General features: G+C 44.3%; 1 protein-coding gene across 1 annotated transcript; it reads right to left on the bottom strand.

Annotated features, from left to right (window-relative positions):
- Positions 1–21,129: 21,129 nt before the first annotated feature.
- LOC137630305 (uncharacterized) lies at positions 21,130–25,527 on the bottom strand. Its single transcript, XM_068361747.1, has 3 exons — positions 23,713–25,527; positions 22,731–23,304; positions 21,130–22,400 (listed from the first exon to the last, which is right to left on the bottom strand). The coding sequence occupies exons 1-3, from the start codon at positions 25,525–25,527 to the stop codon at positions 21,130–21,132; spliced, it is 3,660 nt and encodes a 1,219-aa protein (XP_068217848.1).
- Positions 25,528–26,848: the final 1,321 nt, after the last annotated feature.

Raw genomic sequence — 26,848 nt, 5'->3', positions numbered from 1 at the left:
GGCTACTACCGGCGGCTCTCCTACTCCTATCTAATCGTCCGCTTGCCGGTCGATCACCGGAGTGCCGGCATATACTGCCGGCAACCCGATACTACCTGTACCATCCTTATCCCAGTCACCAACCTGGCATCCTCCGGCTGCCGGAGCCGCCGCTCCTTGCCGGCGTTCCGCCGCTGTGCCGGCGGCCGCCATCCTGGTATCTAACTGACTTTTGAAAATTGTCTGTTCTAATGCCAGAATCTATGCTGGAGCGAGCTCCGGCATGCCGGCGGCTTGCCGGATGCCCCGGAGGCGTCAAGAATACTTGCACCCCCTCACTGTAGCTATCATAAGACTAAGATAGCCCTACATAGCAAATAGATAAGCTGCTTTGCTTTTAAGATCAGTACCTGGTACTGCTTTATTAGTGATCATGCTGTCTCTTTGCATTCTTCTAATCCCAGCATGCTATGTGCATCTTAGCGCGGCTGGTTGCCAGAAGCAGTTACCTTTATGAGGCCTTCTGGCTCTTTACTGGGTACCGAATGAATTCGATCCCAACCTTGTCCTCGGCTTTCCATGGAGTTCCAATATAATGGGAATCCTAGGAAACTACAGTATATCCAATGATCTCGGTCATTTGGATTATCCCAGGACCAAGCTTATGGTAACCAGCCGGGCGAGATGCATGGAGCATGTTCTCCTTTACTGTTTTCATTCTCTATGCATCACACCTTCTTAAGTTAAAATTAATGATTAATATTAACTTAGTTTAAGAGCCATTCCTATGACTCCCCCATACTCATTTTCTCTTTCTTCCACAGGAGGAGCAGATGAAGTGTGACTTCGCCTTCTGCGCTGTGAAACGCCCGCAGTTTTACGGGCATACGGGTTGTAGGACTCACGCCCCTTGTGCAGACAAGAAAGAGGATTTGAAATTCTGGAATCCACTGGATTGTACGGTCTGCCAGGCCCACCTAGTTGAGGCCTTCCATAACCCTCCCTCAGCGGAGGTTAGAGACATTTCTCGCGAAAAGCTGCGTAAGTGGGTGCGTGGCTTTCAGAAAAATGCTACCGGACCGTACCTGGCCACCGAAGAACTGAGGTCCCTGTTGTTCCCTAAGGCCTCCCCTGACTCAGTGGTTCCGAAAGACGCAATCCCCACTGTCCAAATTACGGTGGAACCTGATGTGGTCATGGCTCAGTCCATGCATGAGTGTCGATTAGATTCCGAGGATGATGGGCAGATCTCTGACGTCTCGGAAGACACGGAGAAGACGCTTATGGCTCAAGGAGCCGAAGAGGACGAAGACAAGGTGGAATACACCGAGTCGGAGCTTGGAGCTCCTCCCTCATCCATCCCTCCGCCTACTCCTACACCGACGGATGTGTCCCTTCCGTCTACCTCCTCGACCCCGGATCCCTCTTCGTCTACCCAAGAACTGATCCGGCTGATTAGAGCTGTCATGGACGACAGACTGAAGGAGAACCAGGAGTCCATCAGGTCAATGATTGGATCCAGAGAACCGAAGAAGATTTCGGTTAAGGATCTCCCAGCTTGCTCTCATGCCAACCCGTGGAGGTATGCAGAGCATATGGTTATTGCGACCGGCAGGATCTTTGTTAGTGACAAGATTGGCACGGTCCCGTTGGAAGATGTGGAGTTCTTCCCAAGCTTCGAGGCCTACCCGGACTGTTACGTCCGGCTTCGTTCCGAACCTGCCTCGAAGGAGGAGACCGAACCTAAAGAAGAGATAGTGTTCGATCTCGCAAAGGCCCAGGCTATGCTAGCCTCCGCATTTAAGAGCAGGGGCTTTACCTGCTCTAAGCTTCCGGCCTTGAGCAAGAAGCATCCTACTTATGTAGCACCTGACACTGCGGTTCTTCCTTTCCTGGAAAAGGCCTTAGCTGCATGCCTTAAAGCGGCGGAAGAAGGAAAACCCTGCCCTGCACTGGAGGAGTGCAGACCCTTCTCCATCGTGACACCCCCTGACACTAGGCAATGGAAAGATGTTCAACACACTTTCGTCGTGGGTAGGCTCGATCCTGACGTCGCCGGACGTCAGTTTAATGAGGACCTCCCTAAGCTCAATGATCACCTCCTTCGCCGGGAACAAGACACGAAGGAGAGGCTTGCGGCATCTCTTTCTCATCAAGTCCAACTTGAAGTTATGGCCTGTGACACAAGAGTACCTGATCACTACATGGTACTAGCCAAATCCCACTTACTTACGGTAATGAAGGACTTGTACCATTTCATAAAGGCTCGAAGAGCCTGTCGTGAATTCGTGTTTGTCGGTGCCACCGTGAAACACGAACCCCGGAGGCTGATTTCCTCCAACATCTGGGGAAAGCACCTGTTTCCTTCTGACCTTGTCAAGGAAATAACTGACAGAGCCGCCACGGAGAATAGGAACCTTCTCCACAAGTGGGGCATGTCCAGAAAAAGGAAACCCTCTCAGGACGATGGACCTCAGCCTAAGAGGAAACCTCAGAAACCAAAACCCCAGCAACGTCAACAACGACGTCAGTTTCCGGGACCCGCTACCTCCCAAGTGGTTGCCCAACCACAGCAGACCTTTCAATTGGTCCCCCAACCGGTGTTGTCACAGTCACTGGTCTTCACCCCTGCCTTTGAGCAGCCATCCACTACCTTTCATGCCAGAGGTAGAGGCTCGTCCAGGGGTGCAAGCAGAGACGCCTCTCGTCGTCCCTCCAGAGGTAGAGGAGGAAAGGGAGCTAGCGGCCGAGGCAACAAGTCCTCGGGACACCAGAAGCAATGAAGTGCTTCCGGTGGGAGGAAGACTCCGCCAATTCCAGGATCGTTGGACCTTCGATCCTTGGGCACACAGCATCATCAAGAACGGTCTAGGCTGGAGTTGGGTGCAACCACCCCCAATCTTCCAGCGGTTCTTCCAACAATCGACCCCCATTCTGGAAGAATATGTTCTAGACCTCTTGAACAAGAAGGTGATAAGGAAGGTAAAGTCCACCAGGTTCCAAGGGAGACTGTTTTGCGTTCCCAAGAAGGACTCAGACAAGCTCAGAGTCATTCTGGACTTATCCCCCCTCAACAAGTTCATAGAGAACAACAAATTCAAGATGCTGACGCTTCAACAAATAAGGACCCTTCTGCCTCAAGGTTCCTACACGGTCTCTATAGACCTGGCGGATGCCTATTGGCACATTCCAATGAACCATCACGCTTCCTCCTACCTAGGATTTCGACTCCAAAGGAAAAGCTACGCCTTCCGGGCCATGCCATTCGGCCTCAATGTGGCCCCTCGGATCTTCACAAAGCTGGCGGATGCCATAGTACAACAGCTCCGCCTAAGAAACGTCCAGGTGATGGCCTACCTCGACGACTGGCTAGTCTGGGCTCCATCGCCCGAAGAGTGTGCAAAGTCTTGCGACGAAGTTACCCAGTACTTAGAACACCTGGGATTCAAGATCAACGAGAAGAAATCTCGCCTCTCTCCAGCTCAGAAGTTTCAGTGGCTGGGAATCCACTGGAATCTTCAGTCACACCGCCTTTCCATCCCCCAGAAGAAAAGGAAGGAAATAGCAGGGTCTGTCAAGCGACTACTGAAATCCAAACGCATTTCAAGACGACAGCAGGAACGAGTTCTAGGCTCGCTACAATTCGCCTCAGTGACAAACCCAGTGCTTCGCGCACAGCTAAAGGATGCCGCGGGAGTCTGGAGACGATCGGCATCCATCGCTCGAAGAGACCTCAAGAGACGGCTTCCAAACAGACTTCGACGCCTCCTAAAGCCGTGGTCGGAAGCAAAGGCCCTGAAAAGGTCCATTCCTCTCCAACACCCTCCTCCATCTCTCAACATCCACACGGATGCCTCACTGGAGGGCTGGGGAGGTCACTCCCACCTGAAACAAGCTCAAGGGACCTGGTCTCCACTATTCAAGACGTTCCACATAAACATCTTGGAGGCCATGGCGGTCCTTCTTACTCTGAAGAAGTTATCCCCGCCGCCCTCGATCCACATCCGTCTGACCCTAGACAACTCGGTGGTAGTTCGTTGTCTCAATCGCCAGGGCTCAAGATCGCCCCAGATAAATCAGGTGCTTCTCCCAATCTTCCGTCTGGCGGAGAAGAAGAAGTGGCACCTGTCTGCAGTTCACCTACAAGGATTCCGCAACGTGACAGCGGATGCTCTATCTCGGACAAACCCGATAGAGTCGGAATGGTCTCTAGACGCAAGATCATTCTCCTTCATCTCTCATCAAGTCCCAGAACTTCAGATAGATCTCTTTGCAACGAGCGACAACAATCAACTTCCTCTGTACGTAGCCCCGTACGAGGACCCCAAAGCAGAAGCGGTGGACGCCATGTCACTGGACTGGAACAGATGGTCCAAGATATACCTGTTCCCTCCCACCAACCTTCTGTTGAAAGTCCTCTCCAAACTGAGAACCTTCAAAGGGACAGCGGCCCTAGTGGCTCCCAAGTGGCCCCGGAGCAACTGGTACCCCCTGGTCCTGGAGCTGCAGCCCAAGCTGATCCCTCTCCCGGGCCCAGTTCTCTCTCAACAAGTACAGAAGTCGACTGTCTTCGCTTCATCATCGAAAATCAAGGACCTTCATCTCATGATTTTCTCTCCCTTGCCGCAAAGAAGAGGTTTGGGATCTCGAAGAAAAGTTTAGACTTCCTAGAGGAATACAAGACCGAATCCACGAGACGGCAATATGAATCATCCTGGAGGAAATGGGTCTCCTTTGTTAAAGCAAAAAATCCTAAAGAAATCACCATTGATTTCTGTATGTCCTTCTTCATTCACCTTTATGGACAAGGATTAGCAGCCAATACGATTTCAACCTGCAAATCGGCTTTGACTAGACCAATTCTATATGCTTTCCAAATTGATCTGTCCAACGACATCTTTAACAAATTACCAAAAGCATGTGCTCGCCTACGCCCAGCACCCCCTCCGAAACCGATCTCCTGGTCACTAGACAAGGTGCTCCATTTCGCCTCCAACTTGGACAACGATTCATGCCCCCTCAAGGATCTGACTCAGAAAGTTATATTTTTATTTGCTCTCGCCTCGGGAGCTCGAGTCAGCGAAATAGTGGCATTATCAAGAGAGGAGGGACACATCCTGTTTGCTGATTCAGGAGAAGTGACCCTCTCCCCTGATCCGACGTTTCTCGCCAAAAATGAATTACCCACCAAAAGATGGGGCCCTTGGAGAATATGCCCCCTGAAGGAGGATGTCTCTCTATGTCCAGTAGAGAGTCTCAAGGTCTATCTTCGCAGAACTTCGAACTTTGGTGGAGGCCAACTCTTCAAAGGAGAAACATCGGGCAGCGACCTGTCACTGAAACAATTAAGAGCGAAAATCACCTACTTCATTCGCAGAGCGGATCCGAACAGTACACCCGCTGGTCATGATCCTAGAAAAGTGGCATCTTCTCTGAACTTCTTTCAGAGCATGGACTTCGAGAGCCTTAAAAACTTTACGGGCTGGAAGTCCTCGCGAGTTTTCTTTAAACATTATGCGAAACAAGTGCACGAAATCAAACATTTTGTGGTAGCCGCAGGTAGTGTTATGAAACCTGCACCTAACTCTGCGTAGAACAGTGAGTTACTTGGGACTCTAACTCTTCGGGTGCCTATGTTGACCCTCGAGCGATTCATAGTGATGTCTAAAAACACTTAGTGCTTTTATAACTGTTCTTACCCCAGGTGAAATGTCATAGTGTCACACAAGTGCCGCATGCCTGGAGCATGATGTGTTGTTTAAAGACTTGCGTTCCTCGAGAACGAGTACCTACTAATCCTGAAATTCCTTTTCAGATTCAAGAACAAGCCTTTATTTCTATGTACATTATTATTACTGTAAATGAACTTTACTTTTGCTGTAAATTATTTAATTTCTGCATTGTGAAATAAAATTTCTATTTTATTACTTATGCGTCTCTTTCAGCTCCTACTTACTATGAAATACATACTGTCATAGTTTTATTTACTCCTCCTTTATGGTCATGAAGAATTTAAGATATCTAATCCTAAATTATATTCACCTTGTCTCAGTAAGGTTCCTACACGAATACTTACTTCTGATAATCAGGAGATGAACTCTATACTCAGTGCCCAACCACCACTGACCTACTTCAGAATGTTCCTATACAAATATCAAACATTCTGCTTCATCTCTAAGCTCTTAAAAGTTCTTCTGTCAAGATGAATAGCCCTTCAATACCACTTTGACGTCGGCATAGCCCATGGGAACTTCCTACCAATGGGGGGCAGGATACTTCGTTCCTATGGTTCTTACCTAAGATTACTTTGCTGTTTTGTCAATGCCTAGGCACTTAACTTTGGGGGAAAATCTACCACGATACATTGATTCTCTGGTACTCTTCCATCAGGACGCCATGGCTTGAGCCCAAAAAACGGATTTTGAGCGAAGCGAAAAATCTATTTTTGGGTGAGATAGCCATGGCGTCCTGATGGACCCTCCCTACTACTTCGTTCAGTTTGTTCCCACCCTACACAATTGTATCATGGTGATGGGCAGCAACTGGCGCCAGGATAAAGACGCGCGTGACGTCATTAGAGCAATGGCGTCCGTTTGTTTACGTCTCGAGTATCAGTAGTAGCCACGAGTGAGATTAGCTGTGGAACGGCTCCCAGCTATTCTCAATCCTTTCACACCGAAGCATTAACTCTGTTCGGGGTGGAGATAGCTATGTGGCACGTTCAGACATGCATGTCCCCTGTTGTATTACGATGTCTTAAAGGGAAACCTTTGAGATACTCGCTCCAGAAGTTAGAATTCTGTGATAACCTGTGGTTAAATTCTCTGGGAATATCTTAGTAGTCTTATACCCAAGGAAGCTACCAAACAGGAACCTTCCATCAGGACGCCATGGCTATCTCACCCAAAAATAGATTTTTCGCTTCGCTCAAAATCCGTTTTTTTCTCCCATAGGCTGCCTTGCATTATCTAGATCACTGCATCTTTCATCTAGAATTTTTCATTTAAGTGGTGGCATTTTTTTCAATGCTTGGTAGTTGTCAACCACCTTGCTTCTATTCTCCTGAAAGCAAATGGTGCCATGATGAAGTCAGAGGCTTAGTGAAGGAAAAAAAAGGGGACTTTAAAGTGGAGTTGTGCAACGGAATAGCCAGTTCATTCAGGTTAGGCCATATTCTCTTATTTCCTGTCTTCACTCTTTGTTTCTTTGGAGCAAATATAGCAAGCCTGTAATTTTTTCTTAATAATTCTAAGTTTATAAAGAACATAGTAAAAAAGGCTTTCCAGAAAATATTTAGAATACAAAATTACTAATTGAAGGTCAAGAAATTATACCTATCACTCTTAAATGTCTCACTTTCCTTCTGTTGTTCCAGTAATTAGATTCTTTACATGTTCTTCTCAGCATGTAAAAAAAGACTGCCATTCAAATACTAAAGAGGTTGAGATGTTATACTATGATTTTCTTGCCATCATTATCTCCTTAATATAAAATTTTAGATTTTATTACTGAGAGAAGTAGAAATGATCTTTTATATTCAGGAAAATATGAAAATTTAATCGATGCTGTGGCATAGTACTATTTTCTAATAGAAATCATTCAGTAATTGTTAACATTATTTTGTTTGCAACAGGACCCCTTTCCTAACATCCAGATTAGTTGGATATCGTGGATATGGCTTGTTGCTTAGCGATTATAACTGAAGAAGTAAAGTAAGTGTGAAGTGATTACTTTTCATCCTTATCATTATATCTTTGGGTACTATATTGTGTATGTATACCTCTGCACTCAGGGCACTTTCCCTAGAAATTACATTTTATTCCTTTGTGCAGTTTTATTTTTTCAGTACAGCATTCTGCTGCTAATAAAAGTTTCATTGTATAGGTATTCCTCTGTTTAGTTGCTGGTAGGGTGAGATTGATTCAGTAGCAAAGTGAACGGTGGGTTTTAAATGTGAAATATTGGTGTGATGCTTGCAGTATTTAGTATTACTTTACAGATTAAGCTTATAGCTTCTGTATGTCATCAGCTTGTGGGTTGTAAGAATAATGTTTGTTTTTAACATTCCACTTGTTACAATACTTGTACTGTATTGTATATAGTTTACTGTATATCCAGTAGTAGTGCAGTATTGTAATGTACTCTATATAGTTTACTGCATAATCAGTAGTATTACAACATTGTATTGTATGTAGTTTACTGCTTTTATAATATTATTACAGTGCAGTATTGTATTTAGCTTACTACATATACAGTAGTATGTCTTATGTGTACATATGGGAAATTTATCTATTGTTGGTTGTTGAGCTTTATAGTGGGGCAGCTTAGCTCAAATATTCAAAGGAATTGTGCATTCTGTGATACAAACTTCAATTTTGGCACAAGTGTACACTGATATGTTGCGAACATTTTCAGAATCTAGGTGGGATAGCATCCTGTAAAATTAGGAATATTCCTGAGCTCCAGCAAGCCACGGTCAAAATCTTCGCAATCGATGTTGCCAGACCAGGCTGTTTTCAGGATGAGGTGCATTATTGACTTCACAGCGATTTCGGCGTGACCATTTGATTGCGGGTAGTGGGGTAAGGTTACCATGTGTTGAACTCCCCATCTCTTCATAAAATCCTTGAACTCTGCGCTGGTGAATTGTGGCCCTCCATCTGTCCTAAGGCAAAGAGGAACACCAACTTCATGGAAGTAGCAATAGAAGATCCTGATGGTATTAGAAGCGGTAGTGTCACTTTTGTAGAGTGCGACAACAGGCCATCCTGATCAGCGATAAATGACGACGAATAAAGACTTCCCTGCAACAGCAAAGAAGTCAGCCAAGATGGACTCAAAGGGTCATGTAGGGTTGTCGTCATTCATTAGAAGTTCCTACTGCTGAGATGGCTGGAATGTCTGACATGCCTCACAAGTTCTGATTGTGTTGGTGATGTCAAAATTAATTCCAGGCCAGAAAACTTACTGCCTTGCTCTGTTCTTGGTTGTTTCCACACCTCTGTGGCTGTCAGACAAATGGAACAAGATGCAGCAATGAAGGGTGGCAAGAATTACAACCTTCGCTCCATATAGGACAAGGTCACTATCGACATAAAGTTCTGCACTTAGTTTTCAGTATGGGAGTAAGGAATTGTGCTAGGTATAAGAGTACCTGGATGAGAATGGACAATTATTGCAAGAGTTTGAATGAGAGCAGTAAACCTTGTATTTACTTCTCTTCTAAGATTATTATCCTCACTTAGACGAATCGTTTCTTGTTCTCTTCTTCTTTCTTCTTCATTTATCTTTCTTGTCTTCTTGCTTCATCTTCATTTCTTCTTCCATCTTCATACAAGCGAGATTCCTCTAAAACACAAATCTAAGTGAGGAAATCTGCCCCAGTAGCATGAGAGGCAGACGGGGGTTGGTAGTAGGGACTCAAGAATGATGGGAAGGGGGAGGCACTGCACTCCAACATTCCCCCAACACTGTGAATTTGAACGATGTCAATGTTGTGGGCATGTACAGTACATCACGGAATGGTCCCCGTTCTGTGGGCTCGTCTAACTGTTCTGAAAATATATCTTTCGAGGCCATTATTACTTACAATGTTAAGTGAGCAAAAATCCATTTCCAACAAAATTATAACAAACATGGACTGTTTTAAAATACAAGAATAAGACAAGTTTGATGAAGAGTGAGTTTGTGCGTGTGTGATGAACACGTCAAGCAGCGAGTTAAGACAATTTGTGGGGAGCAGCAACTATGCCTCGGGCAGTCAACTTGTAATGATGAATGATACTGGAGGCGGTCACGCATGCTGCGGCAATACCACGACAGAGTATTTGCATGCTCCTTGAAATAGCACAGCAAATAATACACTGGGACATATAAAAAAGGCACTATAAAACTACAGGGCACTGCACAACATTTCACTGTTTACTAGCATCACTACACTGCACATGAAATAAGAATAGATCGAATGAAAACAAGTACACATTGGAAATGAGAGTCCATTATTGGCATCGACCGGTTCCTATTGTCCATGTCTTGAAATACTGTAAACCTCTCATAATACAATACTTTAAGTTCACTGCAACATGTACATGTTGGTAACTTTCTTAACTTTAATTGTTGGGGCAAGGATGCAACTGTATAAATAGGTTTTAATGTCTATTATGAGTAGATACACTAGATACATGGAATATAACAGAAGATAACTTAACAGGAATAGATATAAAGACAAACAAACAACAATAGATAAGTGTTACAATACTAAAATAATGTTATATCACATTAATAAGATTATAGGAATTAATCTATTGATTTGCAACATCTGAAATATTGTTTGAAAGTACATATTACAGTAAATGATACATACAATAATAATAATCATGATAATATTGGGACATATGAAATGCATCTTTTCATGTACCTACACCTACTCAACTGCTATAGTGTGTTGCTAGGCATTGGAAACTCCGGCCTGTTCCAAACCCAGCCTCAGTTTGCCTTCTGATTTCAACTCTTGTGCCAGGGACACTGCCAGCACCACAATGTTCGTTGTCTACAGTCCGGATATGTATTGCATGGTGTCCATGCTGGGCTGTGTGAGATGCATGCAGTAACATCTGATTGTCAGCTTCTTCATGGTTACATGGGGCTAGTGAGGTCAGATCTGGTAGTACTGGCTTGCTGGATGCTGCCTCTCGATCAGTAATGATGAGTTGCTTGTCCTCCTGGCCAAATCATTCCATTAAAGCTGCTGAGAGGAACAGGAACAGTTCGGTCTTGTTGCTGTCCACTCGTAGAAAGTATTGCCAGTGTTCTGGTAAGGCAACGTTAGCCGCCACCACGCTTTGTCCCTGCTTTGCACGTGCACTACCTTTCAGTACATCAGCAAGGTAAGTATCCCAGACCAGATCCAGGCGTGACACTGTTTGTAGCTTCATGTATGTATATGGAATGAGGATGTGTTGTGAATATTCTTCAAAGGTCTTTGATGCATCTAGACGATAGCTGCTCCATCAAGCACAATACAGGAGTCTCTGTGTCAAAGGCTTCTTCCCAGCATGTGAGATCATTCTTGGTACTAGTGCAGAAACTTCCACAGTGCGGGAGGACGTGCCTGATTCTTGTGTGAAAGAGCTCCTCAAGGTCTCCATCCCTCGTTTGGCAGCCAATGTAAAGGCGTGCAAAGATTTCATGGTCATTCTTGATGGAAGCGAGCTATTGCTGACCTTTGCTCTGGCTTCTTGGAGTGGAAGCTTGTTACGATGAATGGGATCATCCACCGCCTTTGTTCTGTCCAACAGGCACTCTTTCGTGAAAGCCTCAAACTGCTCTTGGCCAATCCTGACATTCATCATAAAATTCACGGCAGCTGGACTTGCAATCTCCTTTGTTTCTAGTTTGAGTATATCCTGACTCTCCTCCTCAAATGGGTTTCCTATCTCCTCTATGACACAGATGAGAGAGCGAACATCTTTCACAAATGAAACCTGTACACTCAGCCTTTGATCATGATGATGGGTGTGTGCCATTTGCCATCTCCAGTATTGGTTCTAATCCTGGAATTACCGGTCCCGCAACCATCCAGTGACGTAGGACACTAGGGTTGTCAGTGAGCCCAACTGCTCCACCGTCTCCTTTGATGCAAGCATTATTCTGTTCATGTGCCTGGTCAATCAGGATTGAAAAGAACACCCTCTGTATTATCTGAATGGTGAAATGACCTTCCCTGAATATCCTAGCTACATCTGGGTGTTTGGTGGAGAGTTCGGCCATGTCCTTCAGGTGCACTGGCATCCACCTAGCATAGTGGGTGTGATCCAGTGCGTGGAACCAGGAAACCAGCTCTGTCTGAGCATCGAGGTACATTATGAATAATCCCTACCTAAGAGAAAGCACATACACTAGAATCAACCGTTGTAGTTCCAACACTGTTGCCCATCTTTGAAACTGGGGGATGTGTTCTCTCTGGCAACACCTGTCTTCAAACAGAGGAAATTCCTCTATATCATTGGTTTCTCCCAGATAGTAGTGGTTGTAGGTATGATGTTGCAGGAGGTACAGTGCTGCTGCAGTCACTTGATGTGCTCTTCTTGTGTGCAAGACATGAGATGCTCGCAGGAGTGAGTCTGCTGTAATTGTTGATGCAATCTCGGATTCCACGAGTGCTTGCACCCAACCACTCGCCTGCAGCTAGTCCCCCAGTATTTTCTGTGCCGCCATCTCTTTGTGGAGACCACCAAACATCATCACCATCTGGTCTTCACCATAGCTCTCTTCCCACTTCCACTGTATCTGCTTGGCCAAAGCAAACAGTGGCTGATCAAAGGTGACCACTGGTGTCTGTCCAGGATTCAGGTGTTCCATAGCATTCTTCATGACTTCCATTGAGTGCTGGATCATGGCCACTTTGTGGGCACTCTCTAGGAAGAATGGAAGCAGTGACGTTTCTCGAGCATCTGATGGCTGTCAGCTGCTGCCATGAGGTGCAGACCAAGATGTGTTGTCATTGTCCACTGTATCAGTGTTGTCTTCCAGGACTCATTTTGCATTGCCTAGCCATTAGTATTCTTCAGAGTGCTGTTTGAAGTCTCCTCTGGTCAATAATGCCACTGTAGCAACCAGTACTGACAACTTCTTGATGCTGCTAGTGACACGGGGTACATTGGTGTAGTAGTGCGGCAAGTGGGCGACTGTCTCTGACCATGTATCCCCAGATCTTTCAACAAGGACAATGGTCTGATCCACTCCTTCACTAGTGTGAGAAGGATGTATTGGGTAGATAGCGGTGCCATGGAAGGATTCATTTGATGTTGTTGCGCTGGGGTTGTGATCTGTGATGTTATAGTGGCAGTTGTGAACACTTTGCCATTCGTTTTCAGAGGTCAGACCACTCTTCATCTGTGAAACTGTTGGCAGACACTGTTACCCATCTGTCCTGAGAGTTAGAACACTCTCTCATACGAGATGCTCAGGCCAAGGTGTGACACTCTGTCGACCAATTTCTTCTTGCGTGTATGAGCATGCAGCATCATCCCAATGTATAGTGGAAGTGGGGTCTGCTGTGCAACACTGTACCTGACATTGGTGGATGATTTGATACCATATGTTCGCTTGTGTTTGATGCTGTTAAACTTCAGTATCCAGACTGCGGAAATTGCTGCAGGGTTAGTGCCTGTCATCTGTTCCTTGATGTTGGGTCCCTCTAGGATCAATTGATTTTTGGAGTACTTAAAGGAATTTGGGGATCCCCAATTGATTTTTGGGCTCCCCAATAGATTTGTGGCATCCCCAAATGAATTTAGGGATTCCCAATTGATTTGTGGCATCCCCCATTTGAATTTGGGGCTTCCCTAATTGGATTTGTGTCTCCCCCAATTGATTTTTGGGCCCCCAATTGATTGTGGGAGCCCCCAATTGATTTGTGGCATCCCCAAATTCATTTGGGGCCCTCCAATTGATTTGTGGCGTCCCCAAATGAATTTGGGGATCCCCAATTGACCTTGGGGCTCTCCCAATTGATTTGTGGCGTCCCCAAATGAATTTTGGGCTTCCCAATTGATTTTGCATCCATACAATTGATTTTAGGGCTCCCCCAATTGATTTTGGGGTCCCCAATTGATTGTGGGATCCCCAATTGGTTTTGGGGATCTCCTAATTGATTGTGGGGTTCTCCAATTGATTTGTGGCATCCCCAAATTAATATAGGGCTCCTCATGTTATTTTGGGACTCTCCCAATTGATTTTGGGGATACCCCAATTGATTTATAAACAAGAGCTTGGTCCATTTATTCAAATGTCTTTATTATTGAACAATGACCACGGTCAATCTGAAATGAACATAAAGCATATTTAGAATAAATGATGAACAATGTATTTAACTCAAATGAACATAAAACATATTAAGAATAAATGATGAACAATGTATATATCTCAATGTTTATAGCCCTCTATCTCCCCCCAAGTTTTTAAACGGCCTTTTAAAATGTCTCTCGTGGAGGTCGGTTTAAAACTGATGTCAAAACATTGGGTGGCAATTAAACGTCCAAATTATAGGTTCATGAACACTAAACTCCTGTTAGCATGTGAAGGAACGGAAACTTGAAAAACAATTATTGTCATGTGTTGATCATGATGACACTATAGCTAGTTCATCTCGAAATCACAGTGCCATGTTGGCGGTCGACGGGTACGACTGGACTTGCGTTGCTCCAAAGTTGGCATGGCAGGAGTTAACTGCGATGGAGAGTTTGTGCTATCATTGGGAGGCGGAATCTCTGCTTGATGATTCGCAGTGTTACCGAGGTTGTTGGGATAGCATTCCGGAGCAGCAACATCAAAATGAATGTTAGGGGTAGTACCACTTGGTAACGGCAAAGTGGTCAGTGGAAGAGTACCATGTGTGTCCGGATTTTGGGTTGTCGGAATGGTGTCCTTCGCAATGGTCTCAGACGTTTTAGTGGTCGAAGGATTGGCAATAGGTACAATCTGATTCCGATTATAGTCATCTCTAATTGTACAGACTTCTGGAATACTCCTGACAGGCACGTATTGTCTCAAAAACTTCCGGTTCCTTAGCGTGACCCTAGCAGAGCCGTCAACTCTGACGACGTATTGGTCGAATTGGCGGACTTCTATGATGACACCGGTTTTGTCCCATTTCAGGGGGTGATTTCCTGTTTGATTTTGGATGCGAACCCGGTCACCTACGGACAGTGGGGGTAGTCTCTTAGTGTGCTCTGATAAGCACTCTTCCTGTTTAAGGTGTCGATGTCTTAGGGCCTCCTCTCTTGCATCGAGTGTTTCCTTCCACGTGTCGTGGGGACGGTACCTGCCGGTTGGGACAGGTATGAAGTCTCTGATGGGACGACCAAATACACATATTGCAGGAGATAACTTGGTATCTCTGTCAGGTGTGTTCCTGTATTGGAGCATCGCACGTTGGAATTCATCAGTGTTGAGATCACCGTTACTGCCCGTGTTGTCCGCTAAAAGACGCTTGACAGTTTTGACGCCTATTTGGGCTCTGCAGTTACTATGTGGGAAGGCCACAGAGGAAAGGCGGTGATGGACTCCCCAGTCCTTTAAAAACTGCCTAGTTGCCGTCACTGTAAATTCAGGTCCACCATCAGATGTCAATTCATCCGGAATCCCAAATGTCACAAATGTTCGGCTTAGTGAAGTTATAAGACCCTCTGAACCGTTCGAAGATCGTTCAACTATGGGCCAATTCGAGTATCGATCAACTATAACTAAATATCCAACTCCTCGGTAGTGAAAGTAATCTGCACAAACACATTGGAATGGGTAGTCTGGAGATATAAGGGGTGTAGGCGGAGCACTAGGATTTGAAGGCGCGATGCGATTGCAGTGGTTGCATCCAGCTCGAAGTGCCGTTATAGCGGGTGTTATCCCTGGCCAAAACACAGATGACTCTGCTCGCGATACCATAGAGGTAATTCCTTGATGTGCTGAATGAAGAGATGTGAGAATTTTCTGACGAAGGGCTGGAGGAATAACTATACGCTCCTTGTATAGTATCACACCATCAACAGTGTAGAGATGCTCGCGGAATTGAAAATACTCTCGAAGATGTACAGGAAATTCTTGGCGAGACTCTGGTACTCCGCATTCTATAAGGCTGAGCAGTTCATGCATGTTATCGTCACTACTTGTGGCAGTGCGAACTCTGTCCCAGGTGACTGCTCTCACGTTAAGTGAGTCAAGTGAGGATACTGCTGATGCGGTGATACAAGTATCAATATCATTGTCAGTGGAAACAGAATATGCTGATGGCAATTTGTGTAGGGGAACATTTCTCATGGAAGGTACACTGTCAACTGATGCAATGTCATCTTGAAGCGATAGCTTTTCAGATTTTCCAGTTGGGTGGCGCGATACTCCATCTGCAGCGAGATGCTTGACCCCTGGGATATGAATCATGCGAAATCGATAGCGGAGGGACTTTTCCTTCAAGTTTCTGAGACGTGAATTTGATATGTCCTCCAATGATCTGTCACCAAATATTTTCAACAGGGGTTTATGGTCAACTGCGACCACAAGATCTTCACAGCCAAGAACAAAGTATCTTGCCTTATCAAGAGCATCGACGACTTCCAACGCTTCACCTTCAACTGGTGCATATCGAGACTTAGCTGCATGTGTGAACCTACTTCCGACAAGTGTGATCTTCCAACCAGTGTGACAACAAAACGGTCGGTAGTCTGGACAGTCGCAATGTTTCTGGAACAGCCAGAATCCAATTCCTGATTTTGACCAATCGGTGGCGAGACAGGTAGGTTTTGTCTTGTCAAAGATTCGCACGCCTTCTTCAATTTCGTTGATGATGGCAGTTTTAGACTCCTCAAAGAGTGCATTAATATTGTCTTTCCAGGTGAATGGTGTTCCTGGTTTCAATAACTGTCTGAATGGTAGCATTTTGTCGGTCATGCTGAAAGCATACGATACTTGGTTTACTAAACCAAACCAAGATCTGACATCGGTGATATTTCTTGGGGTTGGAAAGTCCATAATTGCACTAAGATATCTTGCACATGGGCGAACTGTGTCTGGGGTTATTTCGAATCCAGCGAATTCAGCTGTGTCTTCTGCGAAACGAAATTTGTCAGGGTTGAGTGTTATGCCGTGTCTTCCACATATGTCGAGCCATTGTACAGCTTGGAAAAAACTCTCCTCTATTGAGTCAGACCAAAGAAGAACATCGTCGACACGTTTAGTTTTGTTGGGTATCTCGGCAACTATTTCATCATACCGTCCAGTATATCCGTCGCCAGAAGCAATATACCCTTGAGGGGCTGTTTTATAACGATAGCGTCCCCAAGGAGTGATAAACGTAGTTAAGTGACGGTCAGATTCCTGAATTGGTACACTGTGGTATCCGTTCCAGGCATCAAAGACGGTTTTCTTTTTTCCTTGTGGTACTGACCTTGCTTGGTGAAATGGAGAAGGCGTATGATGCGTTTCTCTTTTAGCGTGCACATTGAGAGGCTGAAAATCAACTGTTCGTCAAGGTGTGCCATTTTTCTTAGCACATACAACCATCCGATGGCACCAAGTTACTGGTTCTCCGATTGGGACAGGTTCAAGGACACCAAGGCGGACGTCCTGGTCAAGTCCAGCTTTAACTTCCTCTTGCCAGTGTAACGGCACTGGCACTGGTGTGTGACGAGCAACAGGATCAGCATTTGGATCGATCATCAACTTCATTGAGGGTTCATCCATTAGTGGTAACGGTTGGTGGTCACATACGTTGAATGTACTTGATTCGTAGTACTCCAAGAGGTAGTCCTTTAGTTTAGACCGGTTGGACTCGATTGCACTGAACGGTAATTCTATAGGCGGGGGAGGTGGTAGTTGACGTTTTGGGCTGTCACATTGATTGGCTAGTCCACTAACGCTTCCTACTTCATTGTTGGTGGCATCCGGAGTTTCCGATTGTGTGTCATAGATTTCACCAATAGTTGGAAAACTATCTGATATCATGCCAAGGGCGATGCAGGCTTCCCTACTGATGAAGAGCTTATCCGAGTTGTTGGTGACATATGTCATTTGTCTAGTCTCAACAAGGTTCCCCTGCTCATCTGTTCCTGAGATACAAAGGATTGTGGCACCGAGGATTTTAATGCCTCTGTTATTTGCAGCGTGCATTTTCATAGTTACAGGAATGAGGTCACTTTGCTTGAGGCCAAGTTTGTGGATGACCTTGATACCTGCGAGACAGCTTGGGCATCCAGTGTCTGCCATTGCAGATATACGAACAGCATGTGTACCAGCTTGAAGGTGGAAACCAAAGGCTTCGTAATCCTCAGGTGATGTTCTGATTGTCAGATTCATGGAAGGTTGAGATTTGGAAGGTCTCTTTATCCAAGTATCAGATAAGTTGTCATACAGATGGTGGTCCAAAGCCAATGTCTTGTCAGTGTGTCGTTTAGAGATTGATGATACGCTGCACAAGGTGTTGAACACCGCATTCTCGTAGTCATTGGCATTGTGAGCACTGGGTTTCACTTTTGGTTTGCCCTTACTACGGCAAACACTCTCGAAGTGATTTTCTCGATTGCAGTGTTCGCATCTATGACCGTAAGCAAGACATTCTGATTTTCTTGCACATGCAGGAGTGTTTTTACCATGTCCTTTCTTGCCACAGTATGAGCAGACTTCGTTTTTATCTTTGACAGCGGTTTGATTTGCCTTTCTGTATGAACTACTGGCTGCTGCTTGGACCTCATGAGAGTCTAATAGTCGGGAGGCAGATCGTTTACCAGATTCTTTAGCTTCGACAAACTGTGCAACTTTTTCTAATGTCATGCCCTGATTCTTATCACCAAGTAGATCTAATTGTATTTCAGGGTCACATATGCCACGTGCTAATACGTCGCTCACTATTGTGTCAGTATAATTTACATCAACGTTGCATCCTGGACATTTTATCAGGAATTTGCAAACACTAGCCTGTCCTATAAGTCGTGCACAGAAACGTCGTACAGGCTCTTCACGGTCTTGACGCATGTTGTGTAGAGTCACTCGAGCTACCATGGTGTTTTCCTCTCGAACTGCCAATTTTTTTATTGCTCCCATCACTTCTACTTTAGTCTTGTTAGTAAGACTGCCACCAGCTGATCGTGTTAAGTCTTTTCGAAGTTGTTCTTCGCAGCATTCTAGAAGCTGTACCATGCGATCACGGCCCTCAATTTTAGTTGCGTCTACATAGTCAGACCATCGTGATTGAAAATATGCCCATTCTTCACTTGTTCCCGCTGTCGATATTGTGGGTCTTTTAACTCGTCCTACTTTGGCAGCTTGTCCAGGAGCTTGTGTGGTGCAGTGAGTAGTTATGAGTGCAGCTACGATGGCGGCCTCAAGGTCGTCCGTGACGTAATCACAGCCTGGTATTGGACATCCTACTGCTGGCATTTTGATTAGTTCTTAGGATTTAGTCATTCACAATATCTGTTATCCTGAATCCATCTCTGGCTGGTCATAAATAAGAGCTTGGTCCATTTATTCAAATGTCTTTATTATTGAACAATGACCACGGTCAATCTGAAATGAACATAAAACATATTTAGAATAAATGATGAACAATGTATACAACTCAAATGAACATGAAACATATTAAAAATAAATGATGAACAATGTATGTAACTCAGTGTTTATAACCCTCTAATTTAGGGGCCCTTAATTGACTTGGGGGGCCCCCAAATGAATTTCGGGCTCTCTCAATTGATTTTGAGGCTCCCCCGATTGATTTGTGGCATCCCCAAATAAATTTAGGCTCCCAATATATTTTGGCGCTCCCCCTATTGATTTTGGGGGCTCTCTCAATTGATTTTTTGCCTCCCCGAATGAATTTTGGGCTCCCCAATTGATTTTGAGGCTTCCCCAATTAATTTTGGAGCTTCCCTAATTAATTTTTGGGCTCCCCAATTGATTTGTGGCGTTACCAAATGAATTTGTGGCTCTCCAATTGATTTTGGGGCTCCCCAAATTAATTTGAGGGTCCCCCAATTGATTTTTGGGCTCCCCAAATGAATTTGGAGCTCGCCAATTGATTTTGCGGCTCCCCAATTGATTTTGCGGCTCCCCAATTGATGATTTTGCGGCACCACCAATTGATTTTGTGGCTTCCAATTGATTTTGCGGCTCCCCAATTGATTTGGGGCGTCCCCAAATGAATTTAGGGCTCCCAATTCATTTTGGGGCTCCCACAGATGATTTGTGACATCCCCAAATGAATTTTGATCTTCCAAATCGATTTTGGGGCTCGCCCAATTGGTTTTGCGGCTCCCCAATTAATTTTGTGGCTTCCAATTGATTTTGCGGCTCCCCAATTCATTTTGCGGCTCCCCAATTGATTTGGGGCGTCCCCAAATGAATTTAGGGCTCCCAATTGATTTTGGGGCTCCCACAGATGATTTGTGACATCCCCAAATGAATTTTGGTCTTCCAAATCGATTTTGGGGCTCGCCCAATTGTTTTTGCGTCTCCCCCAATTAATTTTGGAGATTCCCAATTTATGGTATGGGTTCCCCAATTGATTTGTAGCATCCCAAAATGAATTTGGCGCGCCCCCAATTGATTTGTGGCATCCCCTAATGAATTTAGGGCTTGCTAATTTATTTTGGGGCTCTCCCAATTGATTTGTGGCATCCCCAAATGATTTTGGGGCTCCCCAGTTGATTTTGGGGCTTCCCAAATGATTTTTTACCTCCTCAATTGATTTTGGGGTGCCCCAATTAATTGTAGGGCTCCCCAAATAGATTTTGGGGCTCCCCAATCGATTTTGGACCCCCAGTTGATTTTGGGGCTCCCCAATCGATTTTGGACCCCCAGTTGATTTTGGGGCGGCTCCCCAATTGTTTGTGGGCTCCCCAATTGATTTGTGGCATCTCCAAATGAATTTAGGGCTCCCTCATTTGATTTGGGGCTCCCCATATTGATTTGGGCGTTCCCAAATGATTATTGGTCTCCCCAATTGATTTGGGGCGTCTCCAAATGGTTTTTTGGCTCCCCCAATTGATTTGGGGCTCCCCCTTTTTATTTTGGGGCTCCACAATTGATTTTCCAGTTACCCCAATTGATTTGGTGCATCCCCAAATTGTTTTAGGGCTCCCCAATTGATTTGTTGCGCTCTTAATTGGTTTTGGGACTCACCAAATTGATGCAGGGCGTCCCCATATGGTTTGGAGCTCCCCTAATATAATTGGGGCATCCACAAATGGGCTTCCCCAATTTATTTGGGGCACCCCCAATATATTTAGGGCATCCCCAAATGGTTTTGGGGCTCCTCCATTTTATTTGGGGTGTTTTCAATTGGTTTTGGAGCTCCCAATTGTTTAATCTCTTGTAGGCTGGCAAAGAAACACGAACAATGATAGGTCTCTTTGATAAGAGGTTACTATACAAATTGACGGCTAGAGACTAACAATATTTGTTACATACATACAGAAGAAAGGTATTTACAAAACTCTCACTTGTTTATTTACATTAAACACCAACTACCATTACAATATAATTTCCGAACAACCCATTACATAACTAGTAAACAAAATAAATACAGACATTTGGAGGTATATCACACACCTCCCCCTAAGACGTCTAGGGTAATATATAACTCCTAGCGTCTGAAGATCCTTCTTATTCATATGTATTTTTGTTCCATTTTACTTGTAGGCGATCAGGTTCTTTCTTATGCCGCAAACTACGACGTGGAGCTGGTGTAGGCGAAACTGGTTGTTCAATAACCTCAGCAGTAGAATTATATTGCGACATCTCCCCATCCTTTGGTTTATTGGGAGTGTTAGTTGCATCAAGGCTTGATCCATATATTGGTAGAAAAGGTCGATGTGGTCTCAGGAACTTCCGGTTTCTCCACAGAATACGTCCACTGCCCAACTTTATAAGATAATCTCGCCTGGACCCAATGCCAACAACAACACCTGGACGATTCCAAAGTTTTGTGTTGTGATCTTGAATATCAACATAACTACCCATTTTCAAGTGAGAAAGGGGTCTGGCAGTACTGTCGTACCGTTGCTTCGCCTGACTTCGCAAATACTCTGCCTTAACATCACATTCCTCTGCCTTCCTTTGCCACTCTTTGGCAAATGAGCAACGATGTGTTGGAATAAAAGACCTGAGGGGATGACCAAATAAAACTTGGGCTGGTGATCTGCCATCAGCACGAGGTGTGTTCCTAAGCTCCAACATTCCACGGGCAAATTCATCCGCATCCAGATTCCCATTCTTAGTAGTTGTCATTATCAGCTTCTTGATAATTTTCACAGATGCTTCTGCATGTCCATTTGCCTTCGGATTATATGACGAAGTAATGCGATGTTCTACTCCCCAACGAGATAAAAAACGTCTCAAAGCTGATGCAGCAAACTGTGGTCCTCCATCAGTCTTCAACAACACAGGAACACCAGTATCTGAAAATATAGCCCTCAATGATCGGATTAGATTTGCTGCAGAAGCTATACCCTGACAGGAAGATATACAAGGCCACCCAGACAACCTATCAACATAAACAAGATAAGTTCGACCCATGGCATGAAAATAATCTGCAGATACAGATTCAAAAACTCTACTTGGTTGATCTTCTTCTTGCCATAAAGGTTCGTTCCTTTGATTAGGTAGAAGAGAACGGCATTTGATACAAGATGACACTATATTCTCAATATCTCTGTCAATTTTAGGCCAATAAACAGTTTGCCGTGCCCTCCTTTTAGTGCGGTCAATTCCCTGATGACCATCATGAAGACATTCAAGGGTTTCACGTCGAAGTCTCTTGGGTATAAGAAGTCTTGCTCCATAAACAATTAGGTCATCATCTACAGCAAGCATATCACGTATATTCCAGAAAGGTCTGAGTTCTACTTCCAAATTATGGCAGTGTTCAGGAAAACCTTTCATTATAATCTCCCGAAGAGAATTGTATTCTGCATCCTGTTCAGCAGCAGCACGTATCTTTTCCAGTGTTTTGTCCTTCAGAGGTGTTAGAAGTACGCCATCTTCATGCATGTCGAGGGCATTCACCATTGCAACATGCAAAGGATCAGTGGATCCATCGTCTTTCAAACAATTTTCTTCTGTAGGATCCTGAACTGGTGCACGTGATAAAGCATCCGGAATACAATGAGCACTTCCTTTCTGCCAGTGAACAGTAAAACTAAAATTACTTAGTTTCTCTCTCATGCGTTGAAGTCTTGGGTTTTCAATTTCACCAAGTGATTTACTGTTAAGAATTGGTATCAATGGTCTATGATCTATCACAACATCAAAATGAGGTAATCCAGCCAAGTAAGTATGACATTTCTTTATTGACCATAATACGGCTGTCATTTCTAGCTCTATCACAGAATATCTTGTTTCAACATCTGAAAGGAATCTTGAGCCACATTGCGTTAGTTTCCAGTCCGTTCCATGCTTTTGAAGTAAAGCAAACCCAAGACCATGCAGTCGTGACGCATCTGTCTGCAACATGGTTGGCAAAGTTGCATCAAAATGTGCAAGTACAGGGGGTGCAGTAAGTGCTTCCTTCACTCTCTTAAATGACAAATCATGTTGTGCAGTCCAACACCATTCATTACGCTGCTTCAGTAAATCTCTGAGTGGTTGTGCTTCACGTGCAATCACTGAAGAAAAACTTCCAAGCTGATTCACAAGTCCCATAAAAGATCGAAGATCTGTTATATTTTGTGGCACAGGAAAGTCTGCAATAGCCATCACTTTGCGAGAATCAACTGTGTAGCCATGACTTGAGATTTTATATCCACAAAAATCAACAGCACGTTTTGCAAAGCAAATTTTCTGATCATTAAGTGTTATCCCATATTCATCACATCTTTGCAAGATAGAAATAATATGGGCTAGGTGATCCTTATAAGAATAATCATACGCAAGAATATCATCAACTATCTTCACAGTTTGTGGTATATCACCAAGAGCTTGGTCTCCTCTTCGATTGTATTCATCTCCTGAAGAAATAAGTCCCATTACTGCTCTCTTGAATTTATAGCGACCCCATGGGGTGATAAAACATGTGAGGTCCTGGTCTTCTGCAATTTTGATTTGGAAATATCCCATTTTCGCATCTAGTGTAGAGAACCACATTGCTCCGGTGCTTATTGAAGCTACTGCATCATGTGGTGATCGTACAGGATAAGTGGGTCTACATACATACCTATTAAGCTTAGTGAGATCAACACACAATCTTACTCCATTTGGCTTTTTAGCAACAGGCACTATAGGATGACACCATTCTGTTGGATGCTCAACCTTACAGATAACATCCTTCTCCAAAAGTTCATCAAGCTGATCCTTTATTTCAGACCTCCAGCTGTATGGTATAGTGCGCGGGGCTGTCACAGCAAATGGTCTTGCATTTTCGGACAACTTTATATGCATAGGACCTCCATGCATCTCCCTCAGTATTTTTGTGGCACCAAATACCCGAGGAAATGCTGATACCAAAGCTGCAGCATGTTCTGCCCTTTCTCCTTCAGTTGGATCACGTTCATAAGGCCACCTTGGAAGTGCAACAGGAGAACTAACTTCCCTACAAGTAGAGTCTTCGTTCTCTTTGTAGTCCTTTAAGCGCTTTTCTTCATCTGGATTTACAGACAATCGTACGGGAAGAGAATTAATTTGAGCAGGAAAATCCTCCGGTAGAATTCCTAAAGCAATAGAATCAAACCAGCTCAATAAAGCTCCCTTTATTTCTTTCACCACAGTTATTTCAGCTTTAGTTTGTCGATCACCAAGTGAAAGGTGCGAAGTGAAAGCTCCTACACAATTAAGGGTCTGGTAACCTGCAGAACAAAGCTTTCCAATTTTAGAAGGTTCGAGCATATTGGGATATATGCCAAGAGATCTCGCTACATTGAGCCCCATGACTGTAGCTTCTGCTCCCGAATCCGGTGTCCATAGTATAGACGAGTTCCCTGCAGGATGAGTAATGTGAATCTGAACTTTCGGGGTTGCTTGAGAAATGGCACTGTTAACATACACATCACTTACGATCCTATGTACATCCCTGTTAAGTTTACTACCAGTTGATTTTAGCTTTGAATCTTTACTCTTTTTCAGCAAAGAAGAAGTTTCCTTCCCTGTTGACCTACACACAGCAGCAAAATGTCCAATCTTTCCGCATTGGGAACACTTTTTGTCCCTTGCCTTACAAACATTCATGTCAGAATGTCTATCTCTTCCACATCTAAAGCATCTTTCCTTTTTATATAAAATGTTGGGTGCTTTCTTGTAGTCCCTTTTGTACCGTGAAACTTTTGATATATTGTCTGGGATCATTCCTCGTATTGTAGCGCTATTCTCATTAACACTCTCAGAAGCTCGACAAATATCTACAGCCTTCTGCAGATTCAGGTCCTTCTCTTCTAGCATACGTTTTAGAACTTGTTCATCACTAGTGCCAACAACAATACGGGCTCTCAATCTATTGTCCATACATGATGAACAAAAATCGCAGAATGCTGCAATTTCCCGGATACCACAAAGCAAATCGTCGAAACTCTCACCAGTTTCTTGTTTTCTGAGGTAAAATTCTCTCCTGTCGACGATTACATTCCGTTGACCTCGTAAGTGACTTTCCATGGCATTAAGTATTGTTTCAAGATCTGCATCAGCCGGAAAAGAGAGCCCATATCGCAATGTTCGTGTCCAGTCTTCATCTAAAACAGAAGCGAGAACCGACTTTTGCTCAGCAGGCGTTAATGATTGAATTCCAGTCAGCATTGCATAACCTTCAAATTTATGCCGCCAAGCATCGAACTCCTTCAAAGAGACTGACGATGACAGGTGAGGTGCAGGTGTGGCACTATGAGAAATTTTATACCGGCACTGTGCATCATTTTGCGAAATTTCAGCACCTCCACTTCGTTGACGATTTTCGTTAACATTTCCATTTTGAACACTCATCATAGTTTCTAACATCATAGCTAAACGTTCTTCCCTCTTCTGAGCCATATCCGCTTGCTCCGCCAGCAGCTCCGTCAATTGTTCTAGTTGCCCTTCCATCGTGTCAATCAAACCTTAAATTCTGAATCACTTCTGACTACGATCATTTCACCAGTAGAACAGATCCTACTCACTGCGCCATGTTTAATCTCTTGTAGGCTGGCAAAGAAACACGAACAATGATAGGTCTCTTTAATAAGAGGTTACTATACAAATTGACGGCTAAACAGAGACTAACAATATTTGTTACATACATACAGAAGAAAGGTATTTACAAAACTCTCACTTGTTTATTTACATTAGACACCAACTACCATTACAATATAATTTCCGAACAACCCATTACATAACTAGTAAACAAAATAAATACAGACATTTGGAGGTATATCACACACCAATTGATTTTAGGGCGTCCTCAAACGGTTTTGGGGTCCCCCAATTGGTTTTGGGACTCCTCCAATTGATTTAGTGGATCCCCAAATGGTTTGGGGCGCCCCCAATATATTTTGGGCATCCACAAAGGGTTTTGGGGCTCCCCAATATATTTGGGACACCCCAATTAATTTGGGGCATCCCCAAATGGTTTTGAGGCTACCCCCAATTAATTTGGAGCTCCTCCATTTGATTTGGGGCATTTTCAAATGGTTTTGGAGTTCCACCAATTGATTTTTCGGCGTCCCCAAATTTATTTGCGGCTCCTACAAATGATTTGGGGCGTTCCCAATTGGTTTTGGGGCTCTCACAATTGGTTTGGGGCTCCCCCAATTGATTTTGGGTTCCGCAATTGATTTTTCGGCGTCCAAATTTATTTTTTGGGGGCTTCCCAATTGGTTTTGGGGCTATCCCCCAATTGATTTGGGGCTCCCCAATTGATTTGGGGTTCCCAAATATTTTTGGGCTTCTCCAATTGATTTGGGGTGTTCCCAATTGAGTCCCCCAATGTTTTTGGCTCCCCAATGATTTCTGGCGTCCCCAAATGTTTTTGGGCTCCCCCAATTGATTTGGGGTGTCCTCAAATGTTTGGGGCTCCCTCAATGATTTCTGGCATCCCCAAATGGTTTTAAGGGGCTCCCCCAGTATATTTTTATAGTCCCAATTTATCAGTAGCTCCTCCAAATAATTTTGGGCGTCCCCAAATGGTATTCGGGCACCCCCAATTAATTTGGGGCTTCCCCAATTTGATTTGGTGCATTCCCCAATTGGTTTTAGAGGTCTCCAAATTGCTTTTGGCACTCACTCAATTGATTTTGGGTCTCCCTCAATTGAATTTGAGGCTACCCCGATTGATTTTTGGGTCCCCCAATTGATTTTGCAGTTGCCCCACATGATTTGGGGCGTCCCCAATGATTTGGGGCGTCCCCAAATAGTATTTGGGTCCCCA

The sequence above is a fragment of the Palaemon carinicauda genome, chromosome 38 (genome assembly GCF_036898095.1).
Source record: "Palaemon carinicauda isolate YSFRI2023 chromosome 38, ASM3689809v2, whole genome shotgun sequence".
Lineage (NCBI taxonomy): Eukaryota > Metazoa > Arthropoda > Malacostraca > Decapoda > Palaemonidae > Palaemon > Palaemon carinicauda.
The sequence above is the reverse complement of the archived record's forward strand: the minus strand, read 5'-3'. Positions and strand labels throughout refer to the sequence as shown.